At 48.6% G+C, this 23507-nt stretch overlaps 1 protein-coding gene across 2 annotated transcripts in view; it reads left to right on the top strand.

Moving 5' to 3' along the window:
* The window catches only part of LOC138296807 (exportin-5-like), a 1394731-nt gene that overhangs the window by 231335 nt on the left and 1139889 nt on the right, over positions 1 to 23507 (top strand). For both annotated transcript variants that reach the window (XM_069236253.1, XM_069236252.1), the window contains exons 9-10: positions 10953 to 11052; positions 22862 to 22945. In XM_069236253.1, coding sequence (XP_069092354.1) covers positions 10953 to 11052; positions 22862 to 22945 — 184 coding nt within the window. The remainder of the gene's footprint in view (positions 1 to 10952; positions 11053 to 22861; positions 22946 to 23507) is intronic.

Genomic DNA, 23507 nt, shown 5'->3' with positions numbered 1-23507 from the left:
GTGAGCCTTTGAGGCTCACCGCCAGGTGTTACAGTTCCTGCAGGGGGAGGTGAGAACCACCTCCACCCAGTACAGGCTTTGTTACTAGCCACAGAGTGACAAAGGCACTCTCCCCATGTGGCCAGCAACATGTCTGGTGTGTGGCAGGCTGCTAAAACTAGTCAGCCCACACTGGTAGTCGGTTATGGTTTCAGGGGGCATCTCTAAGATGCCCCCTGGGGTGTATTTTACAATAAAATGTACACTGGCATCAGTGTGCATTTATTGTGCTGAGAAGTTTGATACCAAACTTCTCAGTTTTCAGTGTAGCCATTATGGTGCTGTGGAGTTCCTGTATGACAGACTCCCAGACCATATACTCTTATGGCTACCCTGCACTTACAATGTCTAAGGTTTTGCTTAGACACTGTAGGGGCATAGTGCTCATGCACCTATGCCCTCACCTATGGTATAGTGCACCCTGCCTTAGGGCTGTAAGGCCTGCTAGAGGGGTGACTTATCTATATTTATAGGCAGTGAGAGGTTTGCATGGCACCCTGAGGGGAGTGCCATGTCGACTTAGTCATTTTCTCCCCACTGGCACACACAAGCTGGCAAGCAGTGTGTCTGTGCTGAGTGAGGGGTCTCCAGGGTGGCATAAGACATGCTGCAGCCCTTAGAGACCTTCCCTGGCATCAGGGCTCTTGGTACCAGGGGTTCCAGTTACAAGGGACTTACCTGGATGCCAGGGTGTGCCAATTGTGGAAACAAAGGTACAGGTTAGGGAAAGAACACTGGTGCTGGGGCCTGGTTAGCAGGCCTCAGCACACTTATCATAACTTGGCATCAGCAAAGGCAAAAAGTCAGGGGGTAACCATGCCAAGGAGTCATTTCCTTACAACTTCCTTAATTTCAACTGTGACAAAACCGAGCTACCTCATTTTGAAGGAGCCTCTCTGATCTGGTCCCATTGTTGGTGGCCAATAGAATTAGGTAATACTCTTGTACCTAGTGAATCAGGTAGAAATTTGTGACTGTTTTTTAATGTCTGTTTCTCGTTGACTAAACAGAGCAATATCCTTAGTTCCAGTTGTTTTCTCTATGCAAGTATGTTATGCAAAGTGTTTCTCCTGCTCCCCATTAATCTTTTTTTCAATATTTATTTTAAAACATTTTTTTATTAACAGCATGACAATAGATTAAGGCAGCCACCCTCATAAATCAGCACATAAGATTCATGTGTAGGTACCTGTGTCAAAGCACCCTCATGCAGTTTACCATCTGTGCAACTTAGGTATGTGCATGTAATCAAGAAAAGGCAGTTTGTCACAGTGCGTAGATTTACTGAGATGTTGAGATCAGGGTAAATGGTATATTCAGGGAGAAGTATTTGTTATGTAGGGGGGAAAAGAGACGCCATCTTAGCGTAACTAGTGGGTGACGCTATAACCAATAGGGATAATGATTGCAAAACCCCCGGTGAGGGTGAAGTAGAGCCAGGGATTATCGGACCATTCTACGAAAGGAGGGAGATGTATCCAATCATATTGGGTATTGTAGAACATGCCAGCACCACTCTGATTGCATTGGGTCAGTCCTCTTTATTAGAAGTGTCCTCCGGTAATGGGATTAACCACCCCTCCTTTTCCTTATTGGGGCAGTCCCTCAGAATCAAGTCCCATGCTCGTTTGTGGCCAGGGCTCAGTAGTCCTTTCTGTGCCTTTATGTGGAGTGGTGCCCCCTTACAAGCACCCCAGTTAGTCACCTCCCTACCACATCCCTGTAGTGTTGGTCCCTTGGGAAATTTCCCAAACTGCATTATCTGTGTAGGAAGTTGGCTTTGTATGCACTATTTCAAAGTAAGGAATAGTATGCACAGAGTCCAAGGGTTCCCCTTAGAAGTAAGATAGTGGCAAAAAGAGAATTCTAATGCTCTATTTTGTGGTAGTGTGGTCGAGCAGTAGGCTTATCAGAGGGTAGTGTTAAGCATTTGTTGTACACACACAGGCAATACATGAGGAACACACACTCAAAGACTTACTCCAGGCCAATAGGTTTTTGTATAGAAAAATATATTTTCTTAGTTTATTTTAAGAACCACAGGTTCAAGATTTACAAGTAATACTTCAAATGAAAGGTATTTCAGGTAGGTACTTTAGGAACTTTGAATTAGCAAAATAGCATATACAGTTTTCACATAAATGGCATATAGCTATTTTAAAACTAGACTGTGCAATTTTCAACAGGGGAGGTAAGTGTTTGTTAGTTTTTGCAGGTAAGTAAACCACTTACGGGGTTCAAGTTTGGGTCCAACGTAGCCCACCGTTGGGGGTTCAGAGCAACCCCAAAGTTACCACACCAGCAGCTCAGGGCCGGTCAGGTGCAGAGGTCAAAGTGGTGCCCAAAACGCATAGGCTTCAATAGAGAAGGGGGTGCCCCGGTTCCAGTCTGCCAGCAGGTAAGTACCCGCGTCTTCGGAGGGCAGACCAGGGGGGTTTTGTAGGGCACCGGGGGGGACACAAGTCCACACAGAAAGTACACCCTCAGCGGCACGGGGGCGGCCGGGTGCAGTGTGCAAACAAGCGTCGGGTTCGCAATAGAAATCAATGGGAGACCAAGGGGTCTCTTCAGCAATGCAGGCAAGGGGGGGGGGGGGTCCTCAGGGTAGCCACCACCTGGGCAAGGGAGAGGGCCACCTGGGGGTCGCTCCTGCACTGGAGGTCGGATCCTTCAGGTCCTGGGGGCTGCGGATACAGTGCCTTTACCAGGTGTCGGGTCTTTGAAGCAGGCAGTCCCGGTCAGGGGGAGCCTCGGGATTCCCTCTGCAGGGGTCGCTGTGGGGGCTCAGGGGGGTCAACTCTGTCTACTCACGGTCTCATAGTCACCGGGGAGTCCTCCGTGTGGTGTTTGTTCTCCACAAGCCGAGCCGGGGGTGTCGGGTGCAGAGTGCAAAGTCTCACGCTTCCAGCGGGAAACGTGTGTTGTTGCAAAGTTGCAGTCTTTGTGGAACATAGCCACTGTTCTCGGGAGGTCTTGGTCCTTCTAGATGGAGGGTAGTCCTCTGAGGCTTCAGGGGTTGCTGGACCCTGGGAACGCGTCGCTGGAGGAGTGTCTTAGAAGTGGGGAGACAGGCCGGTAGGGCTGGGGTCAAAGCAGTTGGTGTCTCCGTCTTCTCTGCAGGTTTTCAGTTCAGCAGTTCCCCTTAGAGGGTGATAGTGGCACAATTAGATAATACTAATGCGCTAATTTGTGGTAGTGTGGTCTAGCAGTTGGCTTATCAGAGGGTAGTGTTCAGCATTTGTTGTTCACACACAGGCAATAAATGGGAACACACACTCAAAGACTTAACTCCAGGCCAATAGGTTTTTATATAGAAAAATATAATTTCATAATTTATTTTTAGAACCACACGACTCAAATTTGAGGTAAGTACATAAAATGCAAGGTACTTCACACAGGTAAGTAGAGAACTTTGATTTAAAACAGTAGTACACCCCGTTTTGGTTAAAATGGCAAATAGCTATTTTAAAAGTGGATACAGTGGAAAAATCAACAGTTCCTGGGGGAGCTAAGTTTGGTTATGTTTCTCAGGTAAGTAAAGCACTTACACAATCAGTCTCCTGGACATATTCAGCCCACTGTTGGGGGTTCGAGGCAACTCCAAAGCCACAGCACCAGCAACACAGGGCCAGTCAGGTGCAGAGGTCAAAGGAGGGCCCAAAACACATAGGCGCCTATGGAGAACAGGGGTGCTACGGTTCCAGTCTGCTAGCAGGTAAGTATCTGCATCCTCGGGGAGCAGACCAGAGGGTGTTTTGTAGAGCACTAGGGTGGCGGTTGGGGGGGGGGGGGGGGGGGAATTGGGAGGGACACAGGAACACAAAACACACCCTCAGCAGCACAGGGGTGGCCGGGTGTAGTGTGCAAAATAGGTGTCTGGTTTGCTATAGAAAGCAATGGAGGGACCCGGGGGTCAGTCTGGCGATGCAGGCAGGGCACAGGGGGGCTTCTCGGGCCAGCCACCGACTGGGTTAGGGTGAGTGCTGCCTGCTGGCCACTCCTGCAATGGAAGGTGATTCCTCTCGGTCCTGGGGGCTGCAGGTGCAGTGCTTGGTCCAGGCATCTGGTTTCTTTGTTACCAGACAGTCGCGGTCAGGGGGAGCCTCTGGATCCTCTCTGCAGGCGTTGTTGTGGAGGTGCAGGGGGATCGACTCAGGGTGTCAACGTCGTTGGAGTTGCCTGAGAGTCCTCTCTGCAGTGTTGGTGTCCTGAACTCGAGTCGGGGGCGTCGGGTGCAGAGTGTGAAGATTCATGCTTCTGGCGGGAAGTGAGTCTCTTTAAAGTTGTTTCAAAGTTGCAAGTTTATTGCAGCTTCTGAACAGTGCCACTGTTCTCGGGAGGTTCTTGGTTCTTGGTTCTTTGGGTGCAGGGCAGTCCTCGGAGTTCTCAGAGGTTGCTGGTCCTGCTGGATGCGTTGCTGTGCAGGTTTTTTGAGTTTGGAGACAGGCCGGTAGGGCTGGGGCCAAGTCAGTTGTCTCTGCGGGGCTTTCAGGTCAGCAGTCCTTCTTGTTGTAGGTTGCAGGAATCTGATTTCCTGGGTTCACGGTTGCCCCTAAATACTGAATTTAGGGGTGTGCTTAGGTCTGGGGGGCAGTTGCCAATGGCTATTGTCATTGAGGGTGGCCCTCCTTGTGCCTCCTCCCTGAGGAGAGGGGTGCACATCCATATTCCTATTGGGGAATCCTCCAAAACCAAGGTGGAGGATTTCTAAAGGCAGGAGTCACCTCAGCCCATGGCCTCTTAGGGGCTATCCTGACTGGTGGGTGGCTCCTGCTTGTATTCCTCATTGGGGGTCATTCCGACCGCCAGGGCCGGGGACCACGGAAGCACCGCCAACAGGCTGGCGGTGCTTCCTGGGCTATTCTGACCGCGGCGGTAAAGCCGCGGTCAGAAAAGGGGAACCGGCGGTTTCCCGCCGGTTTACCCCTGGGCCAGGGAATCCTCCATGGCGGCGCTGCTTGCAGCGCCGCCATGGGGATTCCGACCCCCTTCCCGCCAGCCTGTTTCTGGCGGTTTTCACCGCCAGAACCAGGCTGGCGGGAACGGGTGTCATGGGGCCCCTGGGGGCCCCTGCACTGCCCATGCCACTGGCAGGAATCACTGGCATGGGCAGTGCAGGGGCCCCCTAACAGGGCCCCACAAAGATTTTCAGTGTCTGCTTTGCAGACACTGAAAATCGCGACGGGTGCCACTGCACCCGTCACACCCCTGCAAATCCGCCGGCTCCATTCGGAGCCGGCTTCCTCTTTGCAGGGGCTTTCCCGCTGGGCCAGCGGACGATCTTCTGGAGATCGCCCGCCGGCCCAGCGGGAAAGTTGAAATGGCCCCCGCAGTCATTTGACCGCGGTGCGGTCTTTGAGCGGTTTCCGCCCGGCGGGTGGCACCTGCCGCCCGCCGGGGTCGGAATGACCCCCATTATGTCCTCCAGCCTTGCCGCCAAAAGTGGGGGCAGTGGCCGGAGGGGTGGGCATCTCCACTAGATGGGATGCCCTGGGGTGCTGTAACAAAAGGCACGAGTCTTTGAGGCTCACCGCCAGGTGTTGCAGTTCCTGCAGGGGGAGGTGAGAAGCACCTCCACCTAGAACAGGCTTTGTTACTAGCCACAGAGTGACAAAGGCACTCACCCCTTGTGGCCAGAATCTCGTCTGGTTGTGGCAGGCTGGCAGAAACTGGTCAGCCTAGCACTAGGAGTCGGGCTGGTATTCAGGTGCGATCTCTAAGATCCCCTTTGGATGTGTTTTACAATAAATCCCACACTGGCATCAGTGTGCATTTATTGTGCTGGTAAGTTTGATACCAAACTTACCAGATTTCAGTGTAGCCATTATGGAACTGTGGAGTTCGTGTTTGACAAGCTCCCAGATCATATACTATTTATGGCTACCATGCACTTACAATCTCTAAGGTTTTGCTTAGACACTGTAGGGGCATAGTGCTCATGCACATATTCCCTAACCTATGGTATAGTGTACCCTGCCTTAGGGCTGTTAGGCGTGTTAGAGGGGTGACTTACCTATGCCACAGGCAGTGAGAGGTGGGCACGGCACTTTGAGGGAATTGCCATGTCGACTTAGTCATTTTCTCACCACCAACACACACAAGCTGTGAGGCAGTGTGCTGAGTGAGGGGTCTCCAGGGTGGCATAAGACATGCTGCAGCCCTTAGAGAGCTTCCCTGGCATCAGGGCCCTTGGTACCAGGGGTACCATTTACAAGGGACTTATCTGTGTGCCAGGGCTGTGCCAATTGTGGGAACAGAGGTACAGTTAAGGGAAAGAACACTGGTGCTGGGGCCTGGTTAGCAGGGTCGCAGCACACTTTAAATCATAACTGGCATCAACAAAAGGCAAAAAGTCAGGGGGTAACCATGCCAAGGAAGGCATTTCCTCACAACTGTCATACCACGTCTCTCTCTGGCTGCGTGCAAACTGAAGAGTATCCAGTAATAGTCCAGGGTAGGCAGCTCATGACCAGTCTTTCAGGTTAACCAATATAGGTAACAAAGTGGTGGAGTGTGGGATGAAACATACCCCTACTTGAAGCGCCTCCAGTAGGCCGCCTATTTGAGCTGCGCCACAAGGTAATAAAGTTCCTGGTCTTGCACTACCAGTTGTCTGCCATTAATAGGCAACTGAAGCCTGGCGGACTCCAGTCTTCTGCATCCCGAACCCCAAATGAGGTGGAGCAATAGGCTGTCCATCTCCTTGAAGACAGTTTTTTGGATCTGAATCAGTAATGCTACAAAGTTTTATATAACAGGTGGGGAGGGAAGACCATCTTTGAATGGCTGACCCTGCCTGGTACTGACAAAGGAAGGGTGAGCCAGAAATTAATGGCAGATAAGAGAGATGAAATGCCTTTCACAAGTTATCCTCTAGTACATCAGCCAACATATGGTAAAAACCGACACCCAGATATCGAAAAGTATGGGATTCCCAGTGAGATTATGCCCTACTCGCTAGTGAGGTAGCAGTAATTTCTGGAGCGTGCAGGGGAAAAGTGTTTGATTTTATCCCAATTTATACAGAGACCCGACAATCAACTATACTCTTCTAGAGCATTCCAGGTGCCCTCCATGTCCAAAAGGTTCACACTGGACGCATAACAAGTCATCAGCATACATCAAGGGGATGACTATCTTTAGCCCTTGATAGTACTGCCCTGGGTAATCTGCAATGCTAGCAGTTTTATAGCCATTGTGAACAACACTTGTGATAATGCCCTGGGGTGTGCCACTTATATTCTGTAGGATGCTGACATACTACTCCCAGTCTTGACTTGGGCTGAAGGAGAGGTGTACAGCAGCCGCGTCCAGGTGAAGAAGTCACTTCCTGCTCCCATACTGGCCATTGTAGCATACAGAAAATCCCAGCGTAGGGAGTCGAATGCTTCTCCTTGTGTATAGAAATGGCAAACACTTTGGGATAATCTGCTATGGTGTATGTATGATATGCAGTAATTGAAGGATGTTAGGGACAATGCTGTGTGTGGGAATAAACCCTGTCTGATAGTTATGTATAGGGGGGCTGTGATGTAGAAGTAGTCTGTAAATCAGGATTTTACTGAGTATTTTATAATCCATGTTTACTATGGAAAGAAGTATAGAAGACGTCACTTAATCACTGTCCTTATCCTTTTAGATCAAGGGCACTAGTACGGTCACCCTCATTGTGGATGGGAGATACCCAGTCGATGCCCAGTTGCTCTGGCTGTGCTTTAAACTGTAGTCAGGATTTGGGCCAACGTATGTGTCAGCATAAGTTGCTTAAAACTCCAGAGGGAAGCCTGGTGATAACCAGCATATTGCCCCTGGCCAGAGCTTTAAGTACACGCCTCCTCACCCTTCCCCCGAACCCCGCCCCCCCCCCCCAACCTCCTGTATAGCGATTTGGTTGCTAAGGGTGGTAGCCTTTTCGTGTTAGCCACCAAAATGTAAACATAGATGCTCTGAGAGAGAGGGGGCGTGGTCAGGCTGGCGAGTGAAATGGCCGCATGGCATTGAATCTCCAGAGGTATCACCTACAATCCTTGTCCTTGTCCCTGGGCACCCATACACTTTTAATATGCCTCCCTGTGCTTGGCCTGGTGCGAGTGGAGAGCGGCTTGCCATTCTGCTGCCCTGATGAGTACTGGAACTGACGTAAAGTTCATAAGGCCTAACTCCATCTTGGGTAGGCCCGACTCCATTTTAGGCAAACCAAGTTTCCATCTTACCTATTTCGGCAGAATCATTGTTATGTCTGCCTTTGTTGCAGATGTCGTCTGACCTTATCTTTCTAAGAACTGTGAATGTCAGGCAAAGTCATCAGTCTGGGACAAGTGGCTTATTACCACAATGGCAAGGTCAAATAAGAGCAAATATAGACAAATAGTGCAAACAATGTAGTCTGAATTGACGTACATTTAAGTTATATGTTTATCAGGAGATGTCTGAGACACACACCTTGATGCAAATAGTCTGTCGGAAATTCTTGAGCTTATGTCAGAATTCCCAGTCTTTGATAAGAGTTAATGTAAAAGGACTGCCAGTTCTAAGGAGCAGTCCTTTGCCCAGCTTATTGCACAAGATACTGCTGTAAACTGTCTTAACTGCTACCAGCACACTAAGAAGTAGCTGCATTACACCTGATGAAGATAACGAGTGGAGTGAAGGAGGAAGGATGCTGTTTTCCTTTCACAGGGAACACTGCCTTCATGACCCTTTCATAACCACAGCTTTTGTAGTCAACTAAAGATGCAGTGTGTAGCTTCTCCCTCCGAAAATCTAGATTGCAAGTTCTACTCTCCAAGCTCTCCTAACATAGCACATAGAAGTAGATTTTAGGGTGTTGGACTTTCAGATGACATTTTAACTGTGTTAGAAATGTTTGTTTTATTCTCGTTGTTCACAACATGCCTATTTGCTGTTTTAATGATATTGTGTGTGGTTATTTTAGATTTGCAGAGAAATAGGTTCTCCCCTTAGCAATGAATGGTTTAATTTAAAAGTATCTATTCTTCTTAGTGCCATTTCTGTGTGTGATATTGTTAAGAGTGAACTAAGTTTGTTTCCGGGACCACTGTGCCCCAAATCCTGGTTTAGGTATTTTTAGTAACCCACAAGCAATGATTCCATATCAGCAATGTATTGGGTGGAGTTCTGCTATGCTTCAATAATCTGTCTTTCACATTCAGCACTGATGGATTGAACCAGGTTCACCTGTGGGAAGCTACCTCTCCCTTATACACCACTGAGGCAGCTGAAAGTGCTGGTCAGCAATTTTGTCTAACTTTGTATGGCTCGTTAAAAGTGTGGCTAACAAGTTCCTTTAGCAACCCACCTCATAGACTGAGTTGGCCCGTCACATTTTCTTACGTACATTCAAGTCACAAAGCTTTGCTACATTGTGAAATGGGATAAGGTAGACATGGCATGGTAGAGGTGTTTTGTTGATTCCCTCAAAGTGGCTGACCCTCTCTGGCAAGTACCATGGTTCTGGTGGTCACAAAGGAGGTGTAGGCTCTACTCTGCACCCTTTTCCCATCATCAATACTGAATGGAGGCTATGGGGCAAAATTGGTACAGGCCTGGGTTTCACCTACATTTTCTTCCCTGTTCTCTCTCCCACATGCTTCTACTCAGACTCTCTCCCTCCAAACGCCAAGCCACCAAACTCGACAGTTGGAGAAACATAAATTCCAGTGCTGGAGAGAAAATAGATGTCTTATGGTTGACCTGATATTTTTTTAATGAGCAAATAACATTTTTGCAGGGGAATATGACCTTGAGATGGAAAGATGCTATCTCCAGGCCGTCGCTGTATTTCCCAGTCAAAATCAGAGACTCACAACTGCTTGTACACTTTCAAAGATAGTTGAAAGATGGGACACTTGTTAAACTTATATCAGCATTGTAGTTGTAGGGCATCACCTATTAACAAAAGTCCAAGCCTAAGGGAATCGGGGAAAGGCTTCATGACAAGGCACGCACATCGATACAAAATGTCAAAGGGAAGGAAACACAATATAAGCTACTTACCTAGTAATATCTATCCCTAGACAAGATAGCAACTAGGTGTATTATGAGAGCAGCATGCTAGACTGTCTGTCGGTCACAGGTACATTTATGCACTTTGGCATTACAAAGGGTTATTCAACGTACCAAAGAGTGCGGAGTGGTCCTCCTGGGGATGTCATTTCTGTATTAGAGCTCTTATAGGTACTTACAGGATAAGCAATCAACAATAACTCTAGTTCCACCCATTCTGGTGCTGTGGGGGGGAACAGGATGTGTCATTGTTTAGAGACTCGCTGTCTCCTTTATGGGACACTCCAGCTATGGATAACATCACACTGTCACAGGAGAATAGGTTAAAATCCTTTGAGACACACTGACCAACATTCCTCACACTCTTGCCCAGAAGTCACCCGCCCCAATATCTGAAAGTGATCTGTATCATCCCTGATATGCTTTTCCAGTTCACACCATTCACGATATGAAAGAGGGTGGTAAGCGGTCCTACTCTCATAAGCCATTTCTCCTTACATGACCTTCCCATGACAGCTGGAAATGGTGTCTCTCGCTGGATTTGCTTAGCTCAGTTCCGGGGAAGGGAGGGTCATAGGGGTGACATTGGGGGATTGGGAATTAGGACGTATAGGAATATTTTATAGTTTTCCTAGGAGTAAAACGATTTCTCACTGATCAGAACTATGTATGTGTTGTGGTATCTGTAGTTATGAAGCCATTAAACATTTATAAAAAAAAAATAAAAAAAAAAATTCAAACATTCAACCGTTTTATTTATATATATATATTTTTAAGTCCCTAACTGTCATTCACATACTGTGTATCCATTCTACTCTTTACCGTTTCTTGATCATTTGTTTGATGCTGTAGTCTTACAATATGTTGTCTCGTTCCTTTTTCATTAGATTGGCAGACGGAGAAGTTTTGACAGACAAGCATTATTTCTTCATGAAAGTACGATGTGAGCTATTGTGCGGTTTAGGCGAGCAGCTCTGCAATGTGATGGTAGTACTCATCTTTGATTATTTTTATTTATTCATGTTGTGATGTTTCATTGTGCCAAGCCATCATTCAGTACTAGGTTTTGTTCAAGTTCTGAGGGTTTAGAGTTCAGGTTTACCCTGAGAGGGCCTGACAGCCTGCACATGAAGGATTGTAGTATTATGAAGATTCCTCCAGTTGTCAAGTGTAAGGCTGTGGTACTTGTTCGCACTTTACAGTACGCTTACCTATCCACTGCATTTTGGAGGATCTTTTTCTTCATTTTTGTTGTCAGAGATCCCATGGTTGTCTTCCAGGTCAATCTCCATTGCAGCCATAGTCACTGAATCATCATGCCAATAAATGGGATCCAAAAGCAGTTTTTACTAAATATAAATGACTTTGAAAGGCTATATTGACCAATTTTTTGTTTCGTTTTCAGTTTAAAAAAGAAACTACTTTTAGGTAGAAATATAATCACTAGAAATAACATAGTGGTTAGAAAACTGTTCCACAACCTTATTTTAAAGAGGAGGTGAGAGGAAACTGACACAATGTAGCCCTATTGGCTGAAACCTGAAAGTCTGGGGAACACTGTCCTTGCATAGTGTAAGGAAATGCCTCCTTGGCATGGTTACCCTCTGACTTTTTGCCTTGGCTGATGCTAAGTTTTGATTTGAAAGTGTGCTGAGGCCTGCTAACCAGGCCCCAGCACCAGTGTTCTTTTCCTAACCTGTACTTTTGTTTCCACAATTGGCACACCCTGGCATCCAGGTAGGTCCCTTGTAACTGGTACCCCTGGTACCAAGGGCCCTGATGCCAGGGAAGGTCTCTAAGGGCTGCAGCATGTCTTATGCCACCCTGGGGACCCCTCACTCAGCACAGACACACTGCTTGCTAGCTTGTGTGTGCTAGTGAAGACAAAACGACTAAGTTGACATGGCACTCCCCTCAGGGTGCCATGCCAACCTCACACTGCCTATGAAGTATAGATAAGTCACCCCTCTAGCAGGCCTTACAGCCCTAAGGCAGGGTGCACTATACCATAGGTGAGGGCACTAGTGCATGAGCACTGTGCCCCTACAGTGTCTAAGCAAAACCTTAGACATTGTAAGTGCAGGGTAGCCATAAGAGTATATGGTCTGGGAGTCTGTCATGCACGAACTCCACAGCACCTTAATGGCTACACTGAAAACTGTGAAGTTTGGTATCAAACTTCTCAGCACAATAAATGCACACTGATGCCAGTGTACATTTTATTGTAACATACACCCCAGAGGGCACCTTAGAGGTTCCCCCTGAAACCTTAACCGACTATCCGTGTAGGCTGACTAGTTCTAGCAGCCTGCCACACACCAGACATGTTGCTGGCCACATGGGGGAGAGTGCCTTAGTCACTCTGTGGCTAGTAACAAAGCCTGTACTGGGTGGAGATGCTTATCACCCCCCCCTGCAGGAACTGTAACACCTGGCGGTGAGCCTCAAAGTCTCACCCCCTTTGTTACAGCACCCCAGGGCATTCCAGCTAGTGGAGTTGCCCGCCCCCTCTGGCCACAGCACCACTTTTGACAGCAAGGCTGGAGGAGATAATGAGAAAAACAAGGAGTCGTCACTGGCCAGTCAGGACAGCCCCTAAGGCATCCTGAGCTGAGGTGACTCTGACTTTTAGAAATCCTCCATCTTGCAGATGGAGGATTCCCCCAATAGGGATAGGAATGTGCCCCCCTCCCCTCGGGAGGAGGCACAAAGAGGGTGTACCCACCCTCAGGGCTAGTAGCCATTGGCTACTAACCACCCAGACCTAAACACTTTAAGTATAGTATTAAGTATTTAAGGGCTTCCCAGAACCTAGGAACTCAGATTCCTGCAACCTAAGAAGAGGACTGCTAAGCTGAAAAACCCTGCAGAGAAGACGGAGACACCAACTGCTTTGGCCCCAGCTCTACCGGCCTGTCTCCCCACTTCTAAAGACACTGCTCCAGCGACACTCTCCCCAGGCACCAGCGACCTCTGAATCCTCAGAGGACTGCCCTGCATCTAGAAGGACCAAGGACTCCCGAGGATAGCAGCCCTGTTCCCCAAAAACTGCAACTTTGAAACAACTTGCGTTTCCCGCCGGAAGCGTGAGACTTGACACTGCACCCGACGCCCCCGGCTCGATTTATGGAGAACAAACACTTCAGGGAGGACTCCCCGGCAACGGCGAGACCTTGAGTAGCCAGAGTTGCCCCCCCCGAGCCCCCACAGCGATGCCTGCAGAGGGAATCCCGAGGCTCCCCCTGACCACGACTGCCTGCTTCCAAGATCCGACGCCTGGTAAAGACTCTGCACCCGCAGCCCCCAGGGCCTGAAGGATCCGACCTCCAGTGCAGGAGCGATCCCCAGGTGGCCCTCTCCCTTGCCCAGGTGGTGGCTACCCCGAGGACCCCCCCCCCCCCCCCCCTTGCCTGCCTGCATCGCTGAAGAGACCCCTTGGTCTCCCATTGAAACCTATTGAACCTATCGAGAACCCGACGCGTGTTTGCACACTGCACCCAGCCGCCCCGTGCTGCTGAGGGTGTACTTTCTGTGTGGACTTGTGTCCCCCCTGGTGCCCTACAAAACCCCCCTGGTCTCCCCTCCGAAGACGGGGGTACTTACCTGCTGGCAGACTGGAACCGGGGCACCCCCTTCTCCATTGAAGCCTATGCATTTTGGGCACCACTTTGACCTCTGCACCTGACCGGCCCTGAGCTGCTGGTGTGGTAACTTTGGGGTTGCTCTGAACCCCCAACGGTGGGCTACCTTGGACCCAAACTTGAACCCCGTAGGTGGTTTACTTACCGGCAAAAACTAACAAACTCTTACTCCCCCCAGGAACTGTTGAAAATTGCACTTTGCACTGTGTGTAGTTTTAAAATAGCTATTTGTGATTTATGTGAAAACTGTATATGCTATTTTGCTAATTCAAAGTTCCTAAAGTACCTACCTGCAATACCTTTCATTTGAAGTATTACATGTAAATCTTGCACCTATGGTTCTTAAAATAAACTAAGAAAATATATTTTTCTATACAAAAACCTATTGGCCTGGAATTGTCTCTGAGTGTGTGTTCCTCATTTATTGCTTGTGTATGTACAACAAATGCTTAACACTACTCCTTTGATAAGCCTACTGCTCGACCACACTACCACAAAATAGAGCATTAGTATTATCTCTTTATGCCACTATCTTACCTCTAAGGGGAACCCTTGGACTCGGTGCATACTATTCCTTACTTTGAAATAGTGCATACAGAGCCAACTTCCTACACTTAGCAAAGGAGAAACTGAATTTCGAAAGAAGCCTTCTGTCCTCTCCCTGCACTTTAGTGTTTAGGCGTCGACCTTCCAGATTCAGGAATGTTAGCAATACACTTCCACTGTCGAGGCAAACAAGTTCATCATCTAGTGCAAAAGGCCATGCAGGGGGTATCTGAAATAGATCCCCCAGGCCTTCGTGACTTTATCCTACTCTCACATGCCATGTGTAGGAACGTAGCATCTTTCTAGCATAGTTACCCCACTTTGTGCCTGGTGTCAGTGTGTTCAGACTGTAGTACACTGGGATCCTGCTCTTTCTTCTAAATTTGTTCACATGGTAACATTTACACCCCACAGTTGGCATACTGGTGTACCCATGTAAATCCCTAGTATTTGGTACTCAGGTACCGGAGGCATTGGTACACCAGGGGTCTTGCGTAGGCTGCAGCATCTATTATGCCACACGTGGAAGACCATGCAGACTGTGTCTGGAGGCCTGCCATTGCAGCCTGAGTGAAATGGCGCATGCACCTGTATGGAAATGCCTCCCTTGGCATGGTTGCCCCCTAACTTTTTGCCTTTTGTTGATGCCAGTTATGATTGAAAGTGTGCTGGGACCCTACTAACCAGCCACCAACACCAGTGTTCTTTCCCTAAACTGTAGCCATGTTCCCACAGTTGGCACAGCCCTGGCACACAGATAAGTCCCTTGTAAATGGTAACCCTGGTACCAAGGGCCCTGATGCCAGGGAAGGTCTCCAAGGGCTGCAGCATGTCTTATGCCACCCTGGAGACCCCTCACTCAGCACAGACACACTGCTTGCCAGCTTGTGTGTGCTGGTGGGGAGAAAATGACTAAGTCGACATGGCACTCCCCTCAGGGTGCCATGCCAACCTCACACTGCCCATGGTGTAGATAAGTCACCCCTCTAGCAGGCCTTACAGCCCTAAGGCAGGGTGCACTATACCATAGGTGAGGGCATAGGTGCATGAGCACTATGCCCCTACAGTGTCTAAGCAAAACCTTAGACATTGTAAGTGCAGGGTAGCCATAAGAGTATATGGTCTGGGAATCTATCATACACAAACTCCACAGCACCATAATGGCTACACTGAAAACTGGGAAGTTTGGTATCAAACTTCTCAGCACAATAAATGCACACTGATGCCATTGTACATTTTATTGTGAAATACACCCCAGAGGGCATCTTAGAGATGCCCCCTGAAAACATACCCGACTTCCAGTGTGGGCTGACTAGTTTTGCCAGCCTGCCACACACCAGACATGTTGCTGGCCACATGGGGAGAGTGCCTTTGTCACTCTGTGGCTAGTAACAAAGCCTATACTGGGTGAAGGTGCTTCTCACCTCCCCCTGCAGGAACTGGAACACCTGGCGGTGAGCCTCAAAGGCTCACCCCCTTTGTTGCAGCGACACAGGACATTCCAGCTAGTGGAGATGCCTGCCCCCTCCGGCCACGGCCCCACTTTTGGGTGCAAGGCCGGAGGAGATAATGAGAAAAACAAGGAGTCGTCACTGGCCAGTCTTGAGAAACCCTAAGGTGTCCTGAGGTGACTCTGAATTTTAGAAATCCTCCATCTTGCTGATGGAGTATTCCCCCAATAGGATTAGGGATGTGCCCCCTCCCCTCAGGGAGGAGGCACAAAGAGGGTGTAGCCACCCTCAGGGCTAGTAGCCATTGGCTACTAACCCCCCAGACCTAAACACACCCCTAAATTGAGTATTTAGGGGCCCCCAGAACCAAGCAAGAGAGATTCCTGCAACCTGAAGACAAAGAAGGACTGCTGACCTGAAAGCCCTGCAGAGAAGACGGAGACACCAACTTCTTTGGCCCCAGCCATACCGGCCTGTCTCCCCACTTCAAGAAAAACTGCAACAGCGACGCGTCCCCCAGGGTCCAGCGACCTTTGAAGCCTCAGAGGACTACCCTGCATCTAAAAGGACCAAGAACTCCCGAGGACAGCGGCTCTGCTCCAAAGAAGAAACAACTTTGCAACAAAGAAACAACTTTAAAGGACTCCACGTTTCCCGCCGGAAGCGTGAGACTTTGCACTCTGCACCCGATGCCCCCGGCTCGACCTGCGGAGAAACAACACTACAGGGAGGACTCCCCCGCGACTGCGACCCTGTGAGTAGCCAAAGTTGACCCCCCTGAGCCACCCCAGCGATGCCTGCAGAGGGAATCCAGAGGCTCCCCCTGACCGTGATTGCCTGCTTCTAAGAACCTGACGCCTGGTAAAGACACTGCACCCGCAGCCCCCAGGACCTGAAGGATCTGACCTCCAGTGCAGAAGCGGCCCCCAGGTGGCCCTCTCCCTTGCCCAGGTAGTTGCTACCCCGAGGAGCCCCCCCCCTTGCCTGCCTGCTTTGCTGAAGAGACCCCTGGGTCTCCCATTGAAACCAATTGCAAACCCGACCCCTGTTTGCACTCTGCACCCGGCCACCCCCGTGCCGCTGAGGGTGTACTTTTTGTGCTGACTTGTACCCCCCCCCCCCCCTCTCTACAAAACCCCCCTCGTCTGCCCTCCGAAGTCGCGGGTACCTACCTGCTGGCAGACTGGAACCGGGGCACCCCCTTCTCCATTGATGCCTATGCGTTTTGGGCACCACTTTGACCTCTGCACCGTACCCGGCCCTGAGCTGCTGGTGTGGTAACTTTGGGGTTGCTCTGAACCACCAACGGTGGGCTACCTTGGACCCAAACTTTGAACCCTGTAGGTGGTTTACTTACCTGCAAAAACTAACAAACACTTACCTCCCCCAGGAGCTGTTGAAAATTGCACTGTCTAGTTTTAAAATAGCTATATGCCATTTATGTGACAACTGTATATGCTGTTTTGCTAATTCAAAGTTCCTAAAGTTCCTAAGTGAAATACCTTTCATTTAAAGTATTGTTTGTAAATCTTGAACCTGTGGTTCTTAAAATAAACTAAGAAAATATATTTTTCTATATAAAAACCTATTGGCCTGGAATTGTCTTTGAGTGTGTGTCCCTCATTTTATTGCCTGTGTGTTAACAACAAATGCTTAACACTACCCTCTGATAAGCCTACTGCTCGACCACACTACCACAAAATAGAGCATTAAAATGATCTCTTTTTGCCACTATCTTACCTCTAAGGGGAACCTTTCTTACTTTGAAATAGTACATACAGAGCCAACTTACTACAGAAAGTCAAAAAAAGCTTTTGTTAAAGAAACATGGTCTTAACTATAGTAGTGACCGCCACAAGATAATAAATGTGTATATATCTATATGTTTGATGGCATGTGTAGCTGCAGATACAAATGCTGTGCATTATCCTGCCATCTAGTGTGGGGCTCGGAGTGTTACAAGTTGTTTTTCTTCGAAGAAGTCTTTTCGAGTCATGAGACCGAGGGACTCCTCCCTTTCGGCTCCATTGCGCATGGGCGTCGACTCCATCTTAGATTGTTTTCTTTCCGCCATCGGGTTCGGACGTGTTCCTCTTCGCTCAGTATTTAAATTCGGGAAAGTTAGCTAGTTATCGGAAAATTTGACGGTATTGTTCGCGCTCGGTACAGGTTTAGTGTTAGCACATCGACACCGAAAAAAAGAAGCTCTCCGGCGGCCCTTTGGGGCTTCCACTCTTCGGCGGGGCATGGTCGGCCCGACCGTGTCCATCTTCAAACCTCATGGACCGGACCCCCTTCCGTTTCTGCCCGAATTGCCACGCAAAGTATCCTTACACAGACCAACACTTGGTCTGTAATCTGTGTCTATCTCCGGAACACAGGGAGGATACTTGCGAGGCCTGTCGGGCATTTCAATAGAAGAAGACCCTCCACGATCGAAGAGCTAGAAGACCCCAGATGGTGTCGACACCGGCCGAACAGATCGACGTCGAGGAAGAGGAGAGATTCTCCATTCGAGATTCGGACTCGGACGAGTCCGACAGCGAGCAGCCGAAAACGCAGCAACAAACTGTAAGTAAATCTACCCCGGCAAAGACTCACTCAAAAATAATAAAGGCCAAGGGGATGCCACCGCCAACAGGCCATGGCTTAACCCGAAAACACGGTGACCAAACATCGGCACCGAAAAAGGCCTCCCAGCAGCCGAAGACATCCAACTCCGGTTTCGATACCGGCTCCGAACCATCTCGGCACCGAGAGTTCGAGACCCCCAAAGTCAAGAAGGTTTCCTCAGAGCCAAAAGACTGTACCGAAACCTTTGGTGTAGAAACATGCATCCTCGGAGCCGAAAACAGGCTCCTATACAGAAGAGCACGGCCTTTCCAGCCAACTGAAAGGGCACAGATTTGAGCAAGAACTGGGCATGGGAGAGCCAGACCATACCCAGAGGAGGCTGCATATACAGAAGGACACGGGAAAATCCAAACTATTCCTCAAATAAAAAGGAAGCGAAAGCTAGCATTCCAGGAGGCGGAAATGCAGCCAAGGGCAAAGGTGGCAAAGGACAAGACACCACCAAGGTTTTCGCCACAGCCTTCACCATTGCATTCACCACACCTGTCCCCGGTAGCAACACCCCCAATGCAGTCGCCGACACACACGGGGATGACACAAGACGACCCGGATGCATGGGACTTATATGATGCACCGGTCTCAGACAATAGTCCCGATTGCTACCCACCAAGGCCGTCACCACCAGAGGACAGCACTGCATATATGCAGGTGGTTTCAAGGGCAGCTACTTTCCATAACGTAGCCATGCATGCAGAGCCCATAGAAGACGACTTTTTGTTTAACACCTTGGCAACCACTCACTGCTCTTACCAAGGTTTGCCAATGCTACCAGGCATGTTAAAACACCCCAAACAGGTGTTCCAGGACCCAGTAAAAGGCAGAGCCATCACGCCTAGGGTGGAGAAGAAATATAAACCTCCCCCAACGGACCCTGTGTTTATAACACAGCAACTAACTCCAGATTCGGTGGTAGTGGGAGCAGCCCGAAAGAGGGCAAACTCCCAATCCTCAGGAGACGCACCACCGCCCGACAAGGAAAGTCGGAAATCCGATGCAGCAGGCCAGAGGGTGGCAGCACAGGCAGCCAATCAATGGCGGATTGCCAATTCTCAGGCTCTACTGGTTCGCTACGACAGGGCACATTGGGACGAGATGCAACGTATCATTCAGCACTTGCCCAAGGAGTACCAAAAACATGCCCAACAGGTTGTTGAGGAAGGACAAACGATTTCAAACAACCAAATAAGGTCTGCAATGGACTCGGCAGACACAGCAGCAAGGACAGTGAACACTGCAGTAACCATTCGTAGACACGTATGGTTACGGAGCTCTGGTTTTAAACCAGAACTCCAGCAAGCTGTGCTAATTATGCTGTTCAACCAAGAACAATTGTTTGGGCCGGAGGTGGATACGGCCAATAGAAAAACCCAAAAAGGACATAGACACGGCCAAAGTCATGGGCGCGCTCTACTCCCCACAGAGCAGAGGCACTTTTCGAAAGCCGCACTTTAGAGGGGGGTTTCGTCCTCAAACCACAGAGCCTTCCACCTCACAATTCAGAAACATATCAGGGCCAGTATCAAAGAGGAGGTTTTCAAGGAACATACAGGGGTGGACAATTCCCAAAGGCAAGAGCGGCCAGGCCTTGCTTCCAAGCCCTCATAACGACCCAACCCTGCACCACGCACAGCCTTTGGACGAGCGCAGCGGAGGTTGGCCACAGGGCCAAGTGGGTGTGTGAATCTGAGTGGGTACATGAGTGGATGAGTGAGTGGGCACGAGTATCTGAGTGCATGTATGATCGAATTAATTAGTGTATGAATGAGTCTGTGAATGTTTTTTTAACATTTTTTTTTCCCTCTAATATTCTAAGATATACACTGTAAGAAAGTAGCCTCTTTCTAGTATGGTTAGCCCCACTTTTTGACATGTTTGTCAGTGTGTTTGTGTCCATTGGGATCCTGCTAACCAGGACCCCAGTGGTTATGCTCTCGACCTTCTAACTTGGTAATTGTACCTTTTTATTCCCACAATTGGCATTCTTATCCTCCCCTGTAAGTCCCTAGCATATGGTACCTAGGTACCCAGGGCATTGATGTTCCGCAGGATCACTTTAGGCTGCAGCAGTTATTCTGCCACCCATAAGGAGCCCATGCAAAGGGTTCTGCAGGCCTGCCATTGCAGTCTACGTGAAACAGGTGCATACATCCATTTTCACTACAGGTTGCTGCACCAGGTCACTATAAGTCACCCCTATGGTAGATCCTCTCAGCCCAGAGGGCAGGGTGCAGGTACGTGTGCGTGAGGCCACCCCTGCACTAGCAGAGGTGCCCCCACAAACGCCAGAACCATTTTCCTGGACTTTGTGAGTGCGGGGTTGCAATTGTACGCTTGTACTGGACATAGGCCACTACCTATGTTCAACTACACAATGTTAACTCCGAACCTGGGCATGTTTGGTATTAAACATGTCAGAATCCTACCCCAATACTGTTGCAAGTAGTGGAAGTATGATTCCATGCACTCTGGGGGCTCCTTAGAGGACCCCCAGCATTGCTACCACCAGTCTTACATGGTTTTCTGGGCAGCCCAAGCTGCTGCCACCCCTCAGACAGGTTTCTGCCTTCCTGTTGCTTGATCTGATCAAGCCCAGGAAGGAAGAACAAATGATTTCCTTTGGGAGAGGGAGGTAACACCCTCTCCCTTTGGAAATAGGTGTAACTAGTTTGGGAGGGGTAGCTTCCCCAAGCCACTGGTATGCTTTGAAGGGCACATTTGGTGCCCTCTCTGCATAAACCAGTCCATACTGGTTCAGGCCCCGTTTCTCCCTCCCTCTTACTCTGGCACGAAACCGGACAATGGAAAGAAGAGTGATCACTCCCCTGTCCATCACCACCCCAGGGGTGTTCCCAAAGCTCCTCCAGATGGTCCCTGGGTTCTCCCATCTTGTTTCCAAGGTTGGCAGGGAACTCTGGCAGCATCTGAGTGACCAGTACAAACAGGTGACGTCAGAACCCCCTCTTGATAGGTGGTTACCTGGCTAGGTGACCAATCCCCTTTTCAGGGCTATTCAGGGTCTCTCTCTTGGGTGGGTCCTCAGATTCGGCTTGCAGCGCTCCAGCAGGATTCCTCTGCAACCTGTACAGCGACCTCTGGCCACTGGAGCTAGGAATGGATCCTCCAGGAACCAGCAACACTGCAATTGACTCCTGCCAGCTTTGCAACATTTCCCCAGCCGTGCATCCTCAGAAGACATCAACTCTTCAGCCTACACAAGAAGGAACCTCCCTTGGAGTGAAGGAGACACTCCCCTGCATCGACGACCGGCTGCGTGGATCTCCTCTCATCCTGAGCTGTGTGGATCCTGCATCACGGGTGGTGGTCCAGAGTAATCCTCTTGGTCCTCTCTGTTTGGGGGATACTGTGTTACTTACCGCTGTGGTTTTCTAGTACTGCCAGTTGCCCTCTACAAAGTCCACTTACCTAGGTGAGGGTCCTGTATTCGCATTCCATTTATTTAATTTTAGTATATGGTTTGTGCTCCCACTATTTGCACTGTATTCTAACATTGTCTATGGTTATTTATGATTGCTAGTGTATATAATTAGTGTATTACTTACCTCCTAATGGAAGGTTGCCCTTCTAGTACTTTGTGGTATTGTGTTCCAAAAATAAAGTACCTTTATTTTTGTACAACTAAGTGTTTACTTTCATGTGTGCTATTGCATGAGTTTTGTATGTCTCCTAGATCAGCCTTGGCTGTTCATCCATAGCTGCCTCTAGAGAGCCTGGCTTCTGGACACTGCCTACACTTCACTAAGAGGGGATAGCTGGACCTGGTATAAGGTGGAAGTACCCTGGGTACACACCACACACGAGGCCAGCTTCCTGCATTCGCAAATATGTAGCATGGTGAAGAAAAATCATTTTAAACCCATAATTTGACCCTAAAACAGCCCTATATCACACCCCTGGAGTCAGAGTACCTCCACCTTATACCACTTATCATTTCTATTTTCAGCACTAGGGACCCTCTCCAATGACTTAAAATGGTGGCCGCAACTTTCTAGACAGGTTATGGCCAGCCAATTACAGCTCTTCTAAAGCTCCTATGGGAATTAACATGGGAAATATAACCTTTTTGATCCCCCTTCCCCTTTTTCTCTGTCCCCTGCTTGATGGATCACCCCAAAACTTTGCATATGCAACAGGAATCACCAGGATACATTGTTTTGGAAATTTTTGTGAAGATTCGTCAAACGGGGCCAAAGATACAGGCAAATCAAAAACACCTTTTCTATGGAAACATGGTCCTAACAATAACTACCTAGTGGAGACCTCCACTAGGTAATATATACACACAACTACAGTTGACCCAAGGCAAGAGGGCTAGATTGACACTTGAATTGTGAATCTAGTCGCATAACAGTTCTCTTTCATTAGATGGAGCTAAGAAGCAGAGAATTTAATGTTTACAGTTTGCACGCTAAATATTTTGGTGTAGCTAAGGCTGTTGTTATTACGTTGTAGTAGACGTTTTTTAAGTTATATCTTGTTAAGCTTGCTTGCTCTCTCAATTTCCAGAACAAAAACAGCTGTGTGGAACCACCCCATAACTTTGGGAAATATCTGGATTGCTTACTGGATTTCACCTCGCTGAGCAGCAAGGTATGCACAAGCATTATTTTGAAGAACTATTTATTAGCCTTCTAATGACTAAGTAAGCAGGCATTCAATATAGCTTGCCATGTTGCTTCTAAGTTCTTCATCATTTACAGCTGTTTTCATGTTTTTGAGATCTTACGTTATTTTTCGAAATGTGTGAACTTTGAGTGGCTAGCATGAAAGAACTCTCAACTTTCTGCCCTTGTATGGATACATGGGTTATTATATTAGGATTAGTATATTGCTCAGTAATCATGACTATCCTCATCAGTGTTGTCCTTAAAGTTGTATAGGGGAGAAATCATGCTCTGGTTTTTGACAATTCCCATTGGCATGCATGGGCAGACTGTCCATTTGAGGGGGTATTGGTTGGTCAGGTGACTATCAAAAGGCTTCACTTTTCTTGAGTTAAATGAGTCCACATCTAGATGTGGTCACAAAATTGTTTGGTTTATGGAGGTATTCATGTCTGAATATCTGTACAGTTCACTGGATCACCAAAGACCTAAACAGCTTCCAGTTGCACGTTTTTCCGAAGTTTACTGGCCTTGTCTTTCACAAATTC

The sequence above is a fragment of the Pleurodeles waltl genome, chromosome 5 (assembly GCF_031143425.1).
Source record: "Pleurodeles waltl isolate 20211129_DDA chromosome 5, aPleWal1.hap1.20221129, whole genome shotgun sequence".
NCBI classification, from domain to species: Eukaryota; Metazoa; Chordata; class Amphibia; order Caudata; family Salamandridae; genus Pleurodeles; species Pleurodeles waltl.
Note: the sequence above shows the minus strand (reverse complement) of the source record. Positions and strands in the feature narration are given on the sequence as shown.